The following is a 12587-nucleotide window of genomic DNA, read 5'->3' on the forward strand; positions in this document are numbered from 1 at the left end:
GCAAAAACATTGAGATGTACACATGAACATATGCTGCCAGGTGTCAGAGATTACAAGCGTGTGTGCATATGTTTGTGTGTGTGTGTGTGTGTGTGTGAATGTAAAACAATGAATGGAAAAAACAATGTGTACTCCTGGCTAGATGTAGATTGGCTTTCTCTGCTCATATTCCAGTTCAGTAATTAGCGCCTGCAGCGAGCGACTCAATGAATGAATCAAACTAAATAAGCGAATGAAGAAGTCAATAAGCAGCAGGTCACGAGGACGCAGATGCGGATGAGTGGAGGACGTGGACGCGGATGAGCGGAGGACGTGGACGCGGATGAGCGGAGGACGTGGACGCGGATGAGCGGAGGATGGAGAAGAGGATGAGCAGAGGTCGGAGATGCAGATGAGCGGAAGACAGAGATGCGGATAAGAAGACAGAGACACATGCAGATGAGTGGAGGATGGAGATGCAGATGCATATATTACTAATGTTGGTCTTGTGACTCTAAGGTGTCTTTATGCAAAGTGGACGGAGCTAATATTAAGTAAAGCTTGCATAATAATCTCCTATGACCAATCACAAGGCTCATGTCACCTTTTCTTTTTCCTCACACTGAGCTGATGTTTACTCTTGAACCTCCTTTTCAATTCCAAGCAGGCTAATGACTCAAAGCTAACCTAGTGATCAAAAACCTAATCCAGAGAGTGAAAGCGAACCTTGAGAGTGAAAGCTAACCTTGTGAGTGAAAGCTAGCCTTGATAGTCTCACAAGAGAAAGCTAACCTAACCTTTATCAAGGTGTGGTTGAAAAGGTTTTGGACAGGTATAGAACAAACTTGGAAATTTGGCTCAAAATGTTTTTTAGTAGTTATTCATTTATGCAGAGACAATTCCTTTCAAGTTCCACAGCTAAAGCTACATAAGAAAGCTAGGATATCCCAAAGTATGACTGATCAACAGTTTTTTTCCTAAAAGTGTAGCACACAGTCTTGGGCTCCAAGATGGTGATGCTCAATTTGGAGAATAAGAATGAGCTGTTTGATTATTAGCATTAGCACTAGCAGAGATGTTGGGCCAAGATGAAATTGTACGTCCTCCAGCTGTAGGAAAAATCTCTCTACAGATTTAGCGCTAATACTAACCTAACTGCAACTAGCCACTAACTGAGCAACATCAGAAGTGGGGAGATCTTGGTTCTCGAGTCTTTCCAAACCTCAAACTGAAAGAAAGCTGAAAGAAAGAAGGGAGAGGAAATAAAAAGAAGAAAAGATCAATCTGTCACAGATACAGCCATGCTATGAGCCGGGCTAACGCTCACTAATCTTTGCTGACCTTTTAGTCAAGAGCAGAACAAGGTCCAGAAAATTGAGCCTCTGGAGAACCCCCTGTGGCTCGACTGGCCTCACGCTTCCATTTAGACCTGACTAACTCAAGATCCAATCGATACTCTATCTCTCACCTCCATATTATACTGTCTATATCTCTTCCTTTTTACTCTGAGTTTTTCTTGAACAAGGAGCAGAGTTGTTAAGCAGGAGAGAGAGGTGATGATGATGAAAGAGAGGATTAAAAGACATAAAATTCCCCAGTGAGCAGAAATCAGAACTAAACATGATGAGGAACGATGATGAGATAAATGAATTTCCTCTTGTTTATATTTAAACTGAGAATGCTACAGTCTATATTAAACCAGGACAATCTGCACTAGGGATGTAAATGAATATGAATGCATTATTCATCCATTCAGCTACAAGAGCATTAGTGAGATCAGGCGCTGATGTTGGTGAGGAGGTCTGGGGTGCAGTCAGTGTTCCAGTTCATCCCAAAGGTGTTCAGTGGGGTTGAGGTCAGGGCTCTGTGCAGGACACTCGAGTTCTTCCACTCCAACCTTCACACACCATGTCTTCATGGAGCTCGCTTTGTGCACAGGGGCGTTATCATGCTAGAACAGGTTTGGACCTCTTTGTTCCAGTGAAGGGAAAATGTAAATCTACAGCATACAGAGACATTCTATACAATTGTGTGCTTCCAACTTTGAGGCAACAGTTTGGGGAAGAACCACATATGGGTGTGATGGTAAGGGGTCCTTCATCAGCTGTGTAAACAGAGTGCTACTGAGGCTGTAGTGAAAACACTGGATATTCAAAATGGTTGATGATGTAATAGCTGTACTCAAAACATGACATTCGTTCCATCCTAAGGTTAGGAGAGTGTAGATGAGCTCCTTCTCCTTACATCTCCTCACTTCAGTGCTAACATCCATATGCATGACAGATCATGCTCCTGTTCCAGTGATGTACCTTAATGCCAAGAACACACGTAAAATGTAAAGCCTCCTGCTCGTCTACATCCATGCTAGGTCAAAAACGTCTAATATGAGGAGAAAGAATTCCATTAAATTTAGTTCCATGTTAGCCACACTCAGATTTCTCTCTTCGGTCTCACTCTCTCTCTCTCCATGCCTGCCAGCCATTAGTCAATTCCCTGCCTTTCTCCTCAGGCCAGACAAATGGCTCCGGCTGTTGCCCTGGTTACGGGATGTGGAGGGGAGGAGAGCTGATTAAAGATGCCAGCATTGTCCGAGCAGGTCGAGGTGATTGCAGAAAGCTCTCTGCTCCATCCACCTCCACTTCTTCCACCTCCTCCTCCCCCACTGAGATACACAGGCCTGCTGGAGAGACGAGGTCTGCTCTGTGCACTAACCAGCCACCGGCCACAGGAGAGGACAGGAACAATCTGAAATGAATTATGAAGCAATCCGGCTTTCTGTTTTTCCATTTTCCATAATCTGTCCTTATATATATGGTCCCCACATCTCAGGTGCTTGTCTAGCTCCCTCTCAGGGAGTATCCCTCATACCACATACAAGCTAGCATCCTGCCAAATTCAAAAGTCCCAGACTAATCCTCTTGAATGTCATTCTTTCTACCTGAGGACAAGCAGGGCACAGAGACCTACACTGAAGTTTTAGTTTAATGTCAGCCAGCTCATGTAAGATCAAGGTGTTCAAGGAATAATGAGGGTTTTTTTTTTTCAAGACTTTGGCTCTGCTTATTAACGTATTATCTTTCTTTTGTGAACCAGTGGGAGAAGGCCTTCGTTATAACACAGCCCTGCTGAGTCCACGAATGTGATTGGTCAGAAGGTGTTGATGATATTTTATTATGTTAAATTTCGAATACATTTGAGAACAATGGATTAGAAAAAAATCGCAGATGCGACTCAGAGGTATCAGTCAGAGGTAAAGCTGTAACTTGAAGTTTTCTGACATCTTCAGGACAGAGGAGTTTATGTTTTGTGCTTTCTCAGTAACATGACAAGCTGCATTTTTTTGTATTATAATCAATAGAGAGAAAAAAGAGAGACTGGTCAGGGAACGACTGTTTATAGCTGCTATAACACAAGTGATAAGAGGAAAAAACTTGTCTCTTGGGCAGTCCACAACATTAAATGTAAGTATAAACAGATAAAGAGTATGATATGTCATTCTATAATACATATGATAGTATAGTACAATTTATAGGACAATTTATAGTACAACAGTACGAAATCTGCTTTGGTATAAGAGGAGTAAAATGCTTCAATGTTTATAATTATAATTAACTTCAGCCTGGTAACAGTAACTCATCTTCATCACACCACGCTGTCATTGATTATTTTCCTATAACATCATACAGATACATACAGTGTGTTATATAACAAGAAAAGTGAAACATCACTCCAAGCATGGGAGTGTCACCAGACGTCTCGGCAGCTCGTCTCGGAGCCTTGCTTACGGTGTCATAGTGCATCAGATCCTGTCTGATTGTTCAACGCCGCAGTCTGACACTTCAAAGCTTGGAGAGCAGAAACACTCCTGTCTACATAGGAAGCATGGCTGCACACGTCACGTTAAAAAAACAAGAGAGAAACTGAGCGGGAAGAAAGAGAAGAAAAAAAGAGGCACGGTGAGCAACGAGGCACAAACCATGCACAATAACACCGTGGTAAATAAATGATGAGATCCATGAGTCAGAATCCTGAACCTGTCTCACTCTCACTCTGGTTTTCTCTCCTCACACCAAACTCTGTCTGGGTTCAAACCTGCACTAACGCTCGCAAGCAAAGTTCAGACTGTTCATTTATATGATCCGCTTTTTCCTGCCTGCCGAGTTTCTGTTCTGCTGAACGTCAGCTGCTGGGGTGGACAAATGTTGATGTGATCTCCTTTCTTGAGCCTCATCAGAGCCAAGGAAAGGTCAGGAATGTGTTTAATTAGGTAGGAAGTGTGTCTTGTTCTAAATTCTTTCACACTTTGCTAAAGATTTAGTTTTTCTTGTAAAGCCATCAATTCCACTAAACAGCTATACCGAGGACAGCATTTCTTGGATCTCAAGTATGATGTTTTCATACATTTAGCCCACTGTAGTAGGAAAATAATCAACGTCATTAAGGTGTGATGAAGCAGAGTTACTGTTACCACCACAAAGGTAATTACTTTCCTATAACAATAAAGTGTTTTATTTATTGTGGAAAGTCAATCTTAGCTAACATTAGCCAAACCATTTGAAACCACAAATTATTTAATGTATAGCAAATGTTATGCAACCTGATCAGCTAACATTAGCTAGCTTTACAGACAAACCACTAAGAGTGCTGATGTAAGATTAAATGGTTGGCTGGACAGGCTCACAGCTCCAGAGTCCACGACTCAGTCCTGAACTCGGGTTACTGTCTGTTTCGGTGTTCTCCATGTGGGCTTCATCCTAGTTCCTTGGTTCCTCCAGACTCCCATAAACATGCCACCATGTGGACTGGGTGTGAATGAGTGTGTGCATGAGTGTGTGCATGAGTGTGTGCATGAGTGTGTGCATGGTGCAATGTGATGGACTTGCATCCCATCCCACACTTCACGCCTGGTGTTCCCAGTTCCACCACGACCCTGACCAGGATACAGAGCTTACTAACGATGGAGACGGCTCACTGCACCTAAATATGCTTGGTGTTTCAAGTTTTAAAGAAATAATAAACAAATTTATGAACTAATTTTTGGTATAATGCAACTGGTGCGTTTTAGAGGAAAGCCGGAGACGCCTGCTGATGACATCACATGGCAATGATTGGTTAAATAAATAAATAAATAAAACAGAAAGTCCTATTCAAACAAATCACATTTACTATTACATTTCAATTCAGAAAAACGAACAATAATCCTGGATTAAAACAAAGTATTTAACGCCACAATGTTAAAGCTTAATGTTTTCTCCTTTATAACAACATTCCAGAATATCACCGTCTCACTGCTCCAGTGCTTTTTGACTAATCGACCTCTTCAGGACAAAACAATACATTATTTCAACCACATTCATCTTTCTGTTTCCCTAACATATCCCCAACACAGCATTTGTAATCAAACAGCCACAAATCAATGTCACTATCCAGGCCAAAATAGCTGTATTAGTTTCACGAGCTCCCTCCGATCAAGCGCTGCCCCGATTTGTCTTTATCAGCCACTAGCTTGCGGAATCATTAGGCCTTTTTAAAACAGAGATGCTAACACTAATGGAGGGGCTGCATTCAGGGCTGTAACTCTGCGTCTGTGAATAAAAAAGCTCTTACTGGAAGAGATTTTGCTCGTGATAGTGAGTCATATCAATATGGAGAGGAGATATTAGATCAGACCTCCATCCCTGAGAGTGATAAATACATGCATGTTGTAAGAAACAAAACTAATCCAGTTAGAAGACTGTTTGTAATTAAGACTCAGAAGGAAGGAGTGTGTGTGTGTGTGTGTGTGTTTGTTTAAATTCATCACCCTCATAGAGCTAATAAAGAACCTTGACATGTAATTTACAATGTTTATGAATGAACACCATTAACACATGCTAATAATATAATGGTTGTGTACGCTATAGCTCTTTAACGTGCGATGACGAGGTGTGGTGTGACGAAGCAGCGTTACTGTTACAAACCCGATGTTGATTCTTTTCCTATAGCAGAATGTCTTGAAGGGTTTTAATTCCTTTTATACTATAGCAATTTACCTAAATTTGTCATCGATTAAAGAACATCATACTTTTTATCCATTTATAGTTACATCTAATGTTGTGGAACATTCTGGAAACAAGTTCTTATTAACCTGCAAAGCATAAACTCCTCTGATGAAGATGCCAGAAAACTTAGAGGTGCAGTTTTGACTGTTACAAGGCACTGACACTGGAGACTCCTTCCATAAATGACTTCCATGATGAAATGAAAAACACAGGATTCTAGAAAAGGAATGCATTATTAACACGACATGGTTCTATATCCTTTATACAGGTATACCTCCTCTCTCTCACCCTCTCTCTCTCTCTCTCTCTCTCTCTCTCTCTGTCTCTCTCTCTTCCTTTTCCATCCCTATCTCCCAGGTTCAGTCAGCATTGGCATGCATGAAAGCAGAGCGATGCCCGATCCTGCTCGGAACCCCACTGTTTTTTACCGACAACAGCTAGTACCCACGCTGTGCTTGAAATGATGCCTGTTCTCTGTGTGTGTGTGTGTTGGAGTCTTAAAGGTGCAGCTGGTACCGCTTTAAAATGTTTCCAAACCTGCAATAATTGTTTTGCAAAATTGGCTCGTCGTCCATTCTAGGGTTCTGTTCGCGTTTTTATAGATTGCTAATTAGCTCCGCCCATGAAAGGCATCCCACAGCGCAGGTGTAATTTCGCCAGAGAAAGCGAGATGGGTTTAAGGGAACAGGAAGATTCATCAGTGTTTTCGTTGGGAGTGTAATTTGCATTCCAACCAGCAGAGTTTTTTTTTTTTTTAAATTTACACCCATGTAATGTGCAGCAACATGATGCTGATCTACGTCTTAACTAAGTCACTTAAAGAAGAAGAAGCTAGTACAAATGGGTTTTGTTCCAGAAAAATCTGCTTTGGGGTCCTGGAAACTTCTCTTCTGAGAAAGTTTAGAACCCTTAAGGGCTCTTTTAGCTGCGTTTATTTGGGTTGGAGTACCAGGATTAATTTGACATGTCCTAAGGTCCTGCTTGGACTCAGTGAAATCAGAATCTGATCTGTCTGATCTATCTACAAAATGCAGACCCCATAACAGTTCTTTGGTTGTCCTTCTGGAGGAGCCCTTAAAGTTTCTATGTAGAATAACACATCCCTATCCCAAAGCTTTCCATATAGAACCCTTTTAGGAAGTTAAGGAGCCTACATTATCCAATAAAGACTTAAAGAACCCTTGAAGAACCATTTTTGTCTCTAAAAACAGAAAATAATGAGCAATAATTTGGAGTTTGTGCCACACTTGTGTAGTTAGTAAAGGAGGTTCTTCGAGGGAAGAATTTTTTGAATAATGAAGTATTCTTACCTTCCAACCAGAGTGTCTGGATTATTTGTAGGATTCTCCATAGAACCTCGCATAGAGTTCTCAATGTTCCAATCAACAGTGACACTAGTGGAGAACCTTAATCACAGAGGTACCGATGTTATGAGTTTTTAGACGGTTTCTGATAGACGCGAAGTCAAAGCAGATGTGAGATCCCTTTAAGGTGTACATACAGCAAAAACCTGTTTCAAGCACTAGATCTTTTCCACCCACTTTTTCAGGCCATTTAGAAACTGAACTTTTCCAGCATAGGGACTTTCTCAGGAATGAGTATCCATTTCAGGAACTCAGGAATTTTGGGCACTTTGCCACTACAGGAATCATTTCAGGAAGCCAAGGGACATCAAACACTTTTGAATTTCCACTACAGTAATTACTACAGACTCTCACGAACCCTTTCAGGAACTTTTCAGAGTAGGCTGGTTTTTTTTTGTTTCTGAGCTCCAGAGTCTTGTACAGTTCCTGCTCAGGAATAGATACCTTTCTTCTCAGATATTTGGGTACTGAACATCGCTAATAGTGGCAATTACTGTGGAAAATTGCATTTTGTTGTTGCGCTGAATGTCATGTGCTGCTAGTTTGACAAGCTAGAGTCATGCTAACATCAAACCTGCGCTTCCAATCATAATAAAATACATGAGGCAATTCTGACCTCCACGTTTGGTGGAATCTTTGCATAGTTTTGTTTGTTTTTGAGGAGGAGGAGGAAATGCTCAACATGATACTCATCTTTAAACTATCTGTTGTCCAAGATATTTCCAGAAGCTTGGCTGTAACTCAGATCCCTCTGTAACTACACACACACACACACACATTTGCTAGATCACACCACACCGAACTCTGTGGAAGTACTCTGGGGATTTTATTTTATTTTTTTTAACCAAGGCTGCCTGGGTGAAGCTAATGAGCTAATAAATAACTACACAGCGCTTGGAAACAGACACACACACACACACACACATACACACACGCACACACCTCTCGTCTCTGTACTTAAACTAGCGCAGTCTATGTATGTATGTATTTGTGTGTGTGTGTGTGTGTGTGTGTGTGTGTGGTCCACTGTGCTCCCAGCATGTCCGAGACAACAAGAAGAGACAGAAGTGCGTATGCTGCCCTGGCACGCTCGGCTGCACGCCGGCCGAATAAAACGAGGTGCGAAGCAATTGTTCTGAATGCGCCTCAGATCAAGCAGGAGCAGCTTGCACACATCGAGCCACATCAAAAGGAAAGGGCAGGAGAAAGAACGAGAGAGAGAGAGACAGAGAGAGAGAGAGAAGGGGATAAAGAGAAGGCTACAGTCTGGCCCTTCAGGGAATGTTGGTTCCAATCTGTAGCTGGAGATTACAAGCCTAAATGAGAGTGATGATAAACACTTGGCACTCATTGTGCATGTAATCCAACAGGAAGTGGGAAGACTATGAAAAAGCACTTTTAAGAAGCACTTCCAGCCACAATTGGAGCTTCAAAAAAAGTAAAAAAAAAAAAAAAAACTTGTCAGAAAAGCACCAAGTGAGGTCAATCGCTTTTTTTTTTATCTCCTGACCAATCAGGAAGCTAGCAAGGAAGTGGCAAAAAACAAACATGGAGGACAACAAGGCAGGGACAAAATGAGATTGCAACTTTGCAGTGTCACTAAAAATAACAGCGTATGTATATATGGTATGCGAAGTGACTTCCCACTTGCAGCAACAAGCAAAAAGGTCAAGAATTACAGATGTACTTCCTAAAAGCAAATACAATACATAGATAAAAAATGTATTAAAATATAAGTGACATCTATAATAATGTCATAAATTTTAACAGGATTTAGGCTTTAAAGACAGAGATAGATAGATAGATAGTTTATTGATCTTGAAGGAAATTGCAGAAAGTGCTATTTAAAAGTGCTTATTGATTCTGCCAACATTTTTTTTTTTTTTTTTTTTTTGTCATATTGACATCAAGGACTTTTGTGCCTCCTGACCAGTCAGGTCACAAGTTGGGACACATGGAAGAAAAAAAACAGCAAGGCCAGCACTCTGGTGAGTCTTGTTAGTAGGAGAATAAAAGAAGATTCATGGCATATTGACCAGGAGAAAGTTTTGAACACTGCAATGCAACTAAAAATAATAAACTCTTTGTGAAATTTGCAGTCTGACTTTAGCTGTAGCTGCATCAAATTATTAGCTGATATTAGCTAGGACAGGTAAGAGTGGTGTTATGGTGTTACTTTTTCTGTAAAAAAACAGAAGGGCAACACTGTACGTGGAACTGTGGGAGTTCTGGGAAGGTCTTATTACAAGACAGATCTTCACATCTTTAAGTGAAAAACACAACACAGAAGTCCACAGGCTCTCAAATACACCACTGATAAACTATTAGACAGTTAGAGATCACTTACCTGTTGTTCAGACAAGCAGGAAGTGCAGCACATGAAAGAAAGAGAAGAAAAAGGTGAAATATTACAACAGTATGAACACATACAGTAAAAGCAGAGTGTGTTGTTTTCCATCATCATCATCATAAAGAATTATGCTGCATTCGACTAGAGTTCGTAACTCGTAATTCCTGACCTCCGAACAGGAAAAAACCAAAGAAAACCCTCCCTTAACTCGGAATTCGCCTTGCACATAACATCATTATTAATGTACAAGGCTCTCACTACGGTTTTAATGAAACGTGTCTAGCATCCCTGCTAGTACATTTCGCTAGCACTGCATTATGGGATACACCTTGGGCTAGGTTAATATATAATATATAATAAGCACTTCACATGCGCTAGATTCTTTCGGTTGATTCGTGGTGAGATTCAGCTTCACATCCTCTGCGGTTTTACACCTTCTTACACTTTTTTGTTTTGTTTTCTTCTTTTGTGTTAAAGTCGGCAAAAATCAATGGAAGCCTGGCCTTTCCAGCGCACTCAGGAGACAGGTCAGGAAAAAAAAAAGCCTATGTAAATGCAGGCAGTCGTACAGTCGCTACACTGCACTGGGGTTTCATGTATATTTATGTTGCGTGGTGGTAATGAAAAAAAAACGACGAAATGTAAGCGAATTGGTCTTCTGTTTGAATGTGCTTACACTAATAAGAAAATCGATGGGAGAGAAGAGGATCTCCACGCTAGCATGTGCCTCATGAATAATTTCATTACGTGAAGTGTTCCTGCTTTTACTGCACTGCAGATGACATAAGATGATACGCTTCTGTTTTCTCTCCACGGTCAGAGAACCACATGAGAGAAAGGGAGGGAACAAGGAGACAGGATGTGTGTTTGTCTGTCTGTCTGTCTGTCTGTCTATCTATCTGTCTATCTATCTGTCTCTTTGCCATAGTGACTGCTGGAATTATTCAGCTAAAATAAGAAGTCAATTTTATTCAGTCATTCATTCATTCATGGTTTTATTAATTTAAAATGCTGTTCATATCCCAGTTTCCTTGCATGTTGCTCTCAGGAAATTAATAATAATATTAATAATAAGAAGAAGAATACATTGATTTTCATTACATTACATTGTTTAACATTTATTTATTTGCTTGCTTGTTTGCTTTTTTTCCTTTGTGGAGTAAAAAACCAAGAGAAATTGGACAAAGGGATGCAAATGCAAAAGAAAAGTGCACCAGCACCTGTTGCATGTAATGCATTTCAAATTGAAATGATGAGAACCTTGACGTTTTCATTTTCATTTTTTTTTTTTTTTGGAACATAGAGGCTCTAAATTGCTCTCCAAGCTGGCACTCAGCTTTAATCTGTGTATAAATTATACTACACACACAAACACACAAACACACACACACACACACACACACTCAAAGCATGAAGGTTTCCCTCTCCCAGGTTCTAGTGGTTCTGTGAAATCGCTACACCAAGACTGATGAGTTAATCATATAATATTGACACCTAGGAGTCCTTTTGCCCATCACTCACTCACAACCACACGCACACACACACACACACACACACACACACACAGGCTGAATCGTGCCCTCTGTGTCGGTGCTATAGAAAAGGTCACAGCATATCGAGTGAAAGTGGCAATCACAGCAGTGACAGAAGCGCGTAATCCAATCAGAGCAGCCTGAGTGTGGTGTTATTGTGGAAGTTCTGTCTGCTGGATGAGACCTGCCTGTGATATTCACACACACGCACACACACACACACACACACACAGACTGAGAGCAGAATTTTTGCGTGACTGTCAAAGCCGGTAACTTTATACACTATCATATCACGTCGCTTATAAGAAATAAACATGCTGTTTATGGAACTTTTGGGTGAATCATTTGAACAGAATCATTTGAAAAGAATCATTTGAACAGAATCATTTGAACAGAATCATTTGAAAAGAATCATTTGAAAAGAATCATTTGAAAAGAATCATTCGGTATAATTCACTTCTATTTCTACTGTCTTTCAACGGCTTTTTAAATAGAAAATGACCTTATCTATTAGGAAGTTGGAAAGACAATATATTTGTTTTCTCTTTCATCACAGATCAACTGTCTTAGTTAATTGTCGTGTTTATGCGGGTCAAGATTATGTTTGTAAAACATCTTTCTTTCTTTTTTCTTTAATATTTATTTGTTTGTTTGTTTTTTGTCTTTATGTGAGTAGCTATATTCTCTGAAACACAGTCATATCTACTTATGAACAGCGGACTTGATTAAGCCGCCGACATGAGCATATGTGTGGACATTTGCATGAACGCTGATATTGTTATAATTATTTGATTAGTGTGAGTCCATCGTGTTTGTGATGACCGTCTAAAACGAGCATCTGCTCAGTGCACGGATTTGCTGTGGATGCAAAACGAAGGACTAAAAATACTCCTGTGTCCATTTTCCCTTCTAACAAAGCCGGGCCCGTTTCCGTTTTCCTGCCACATGACCACCAGGAGCTCAGCCGTGTGTCTGTTTATATCAACTGCATTAAAATACGGAGAGCAGCTTGTGAAGGGACGAATTAGTGGATTAGAGACCAATCCAGTGGCTCCTCTGAGATGTATCCGAGGACAGAAATTCCTCCTGACGCTCTCAGCTCCTGTAGGTCTTCCCTTAGACCCGCTCTCTCACAGACGTCATGATGTCTAAGGTCGTTTCACACGGGCGAGCTCTTCTCCGCTTCCTTCCGCACACCGCTGTCGGATCGTAATAAAGCGATGGAGGATGACTCATGGACGGCAGGAGAATAGAATCAAATCTAATCAGGTCAGAATTAAATCTCTGTACTGAATGGCTGCCGAAAGAACAGTGCCTGGGG

The 12587-nt window shown here is 40.8% G+C and overlaps 1 protein-coding gene across 6 annotated transcripts in view; it reads right to left on the reverse strand.

Moving 5' to 3' along the window:
* The window catches only part of ctnna2 (catenin (cadherin-associated protein), alpha 2), a 311873-nt gene that overhangs the window by 140493 nt on the left and 158793 nt on the right, over positions 1 to 12587 (reverse strand). Inside the window, exon 8 of one of the 6 annotated variants that reach the window (XM_053230964.1) lies at positions 9667 to 9731. The exons of the other annotated variants lie outside the window; for them this stretch is intronic. Within the exon in view, the coding sequence (XP_053086939.1) occupies positions 9717 to 9731 (15 nt within the window). The 3' untranslated portion in view covers positions 9667 to 9716. Of the gene's footprint in view, positions 1 to 9666; positions 9732 to 12587 lie in introns of those variants that run through there. 6 annotated transcript variants of the gene reach the window in all.

The sequence above is a fragment of the Pangasianodon hypophthalmus genome, chromosome 28 (genome assembly GCF_027358585.1).
Source record: "Pangasianodon hypophthalmus isolate fPanHyp1 chromosome 28, fPanHyp1.pri, whole genome shotgun sequence".
Lineage (NCBI taxonomy): Eukaryota > Metazoa > Chordata > Actinopteri > Siluriformes > Pangasiidae > Pangasianodon > Pangasianodon hypophthalmus.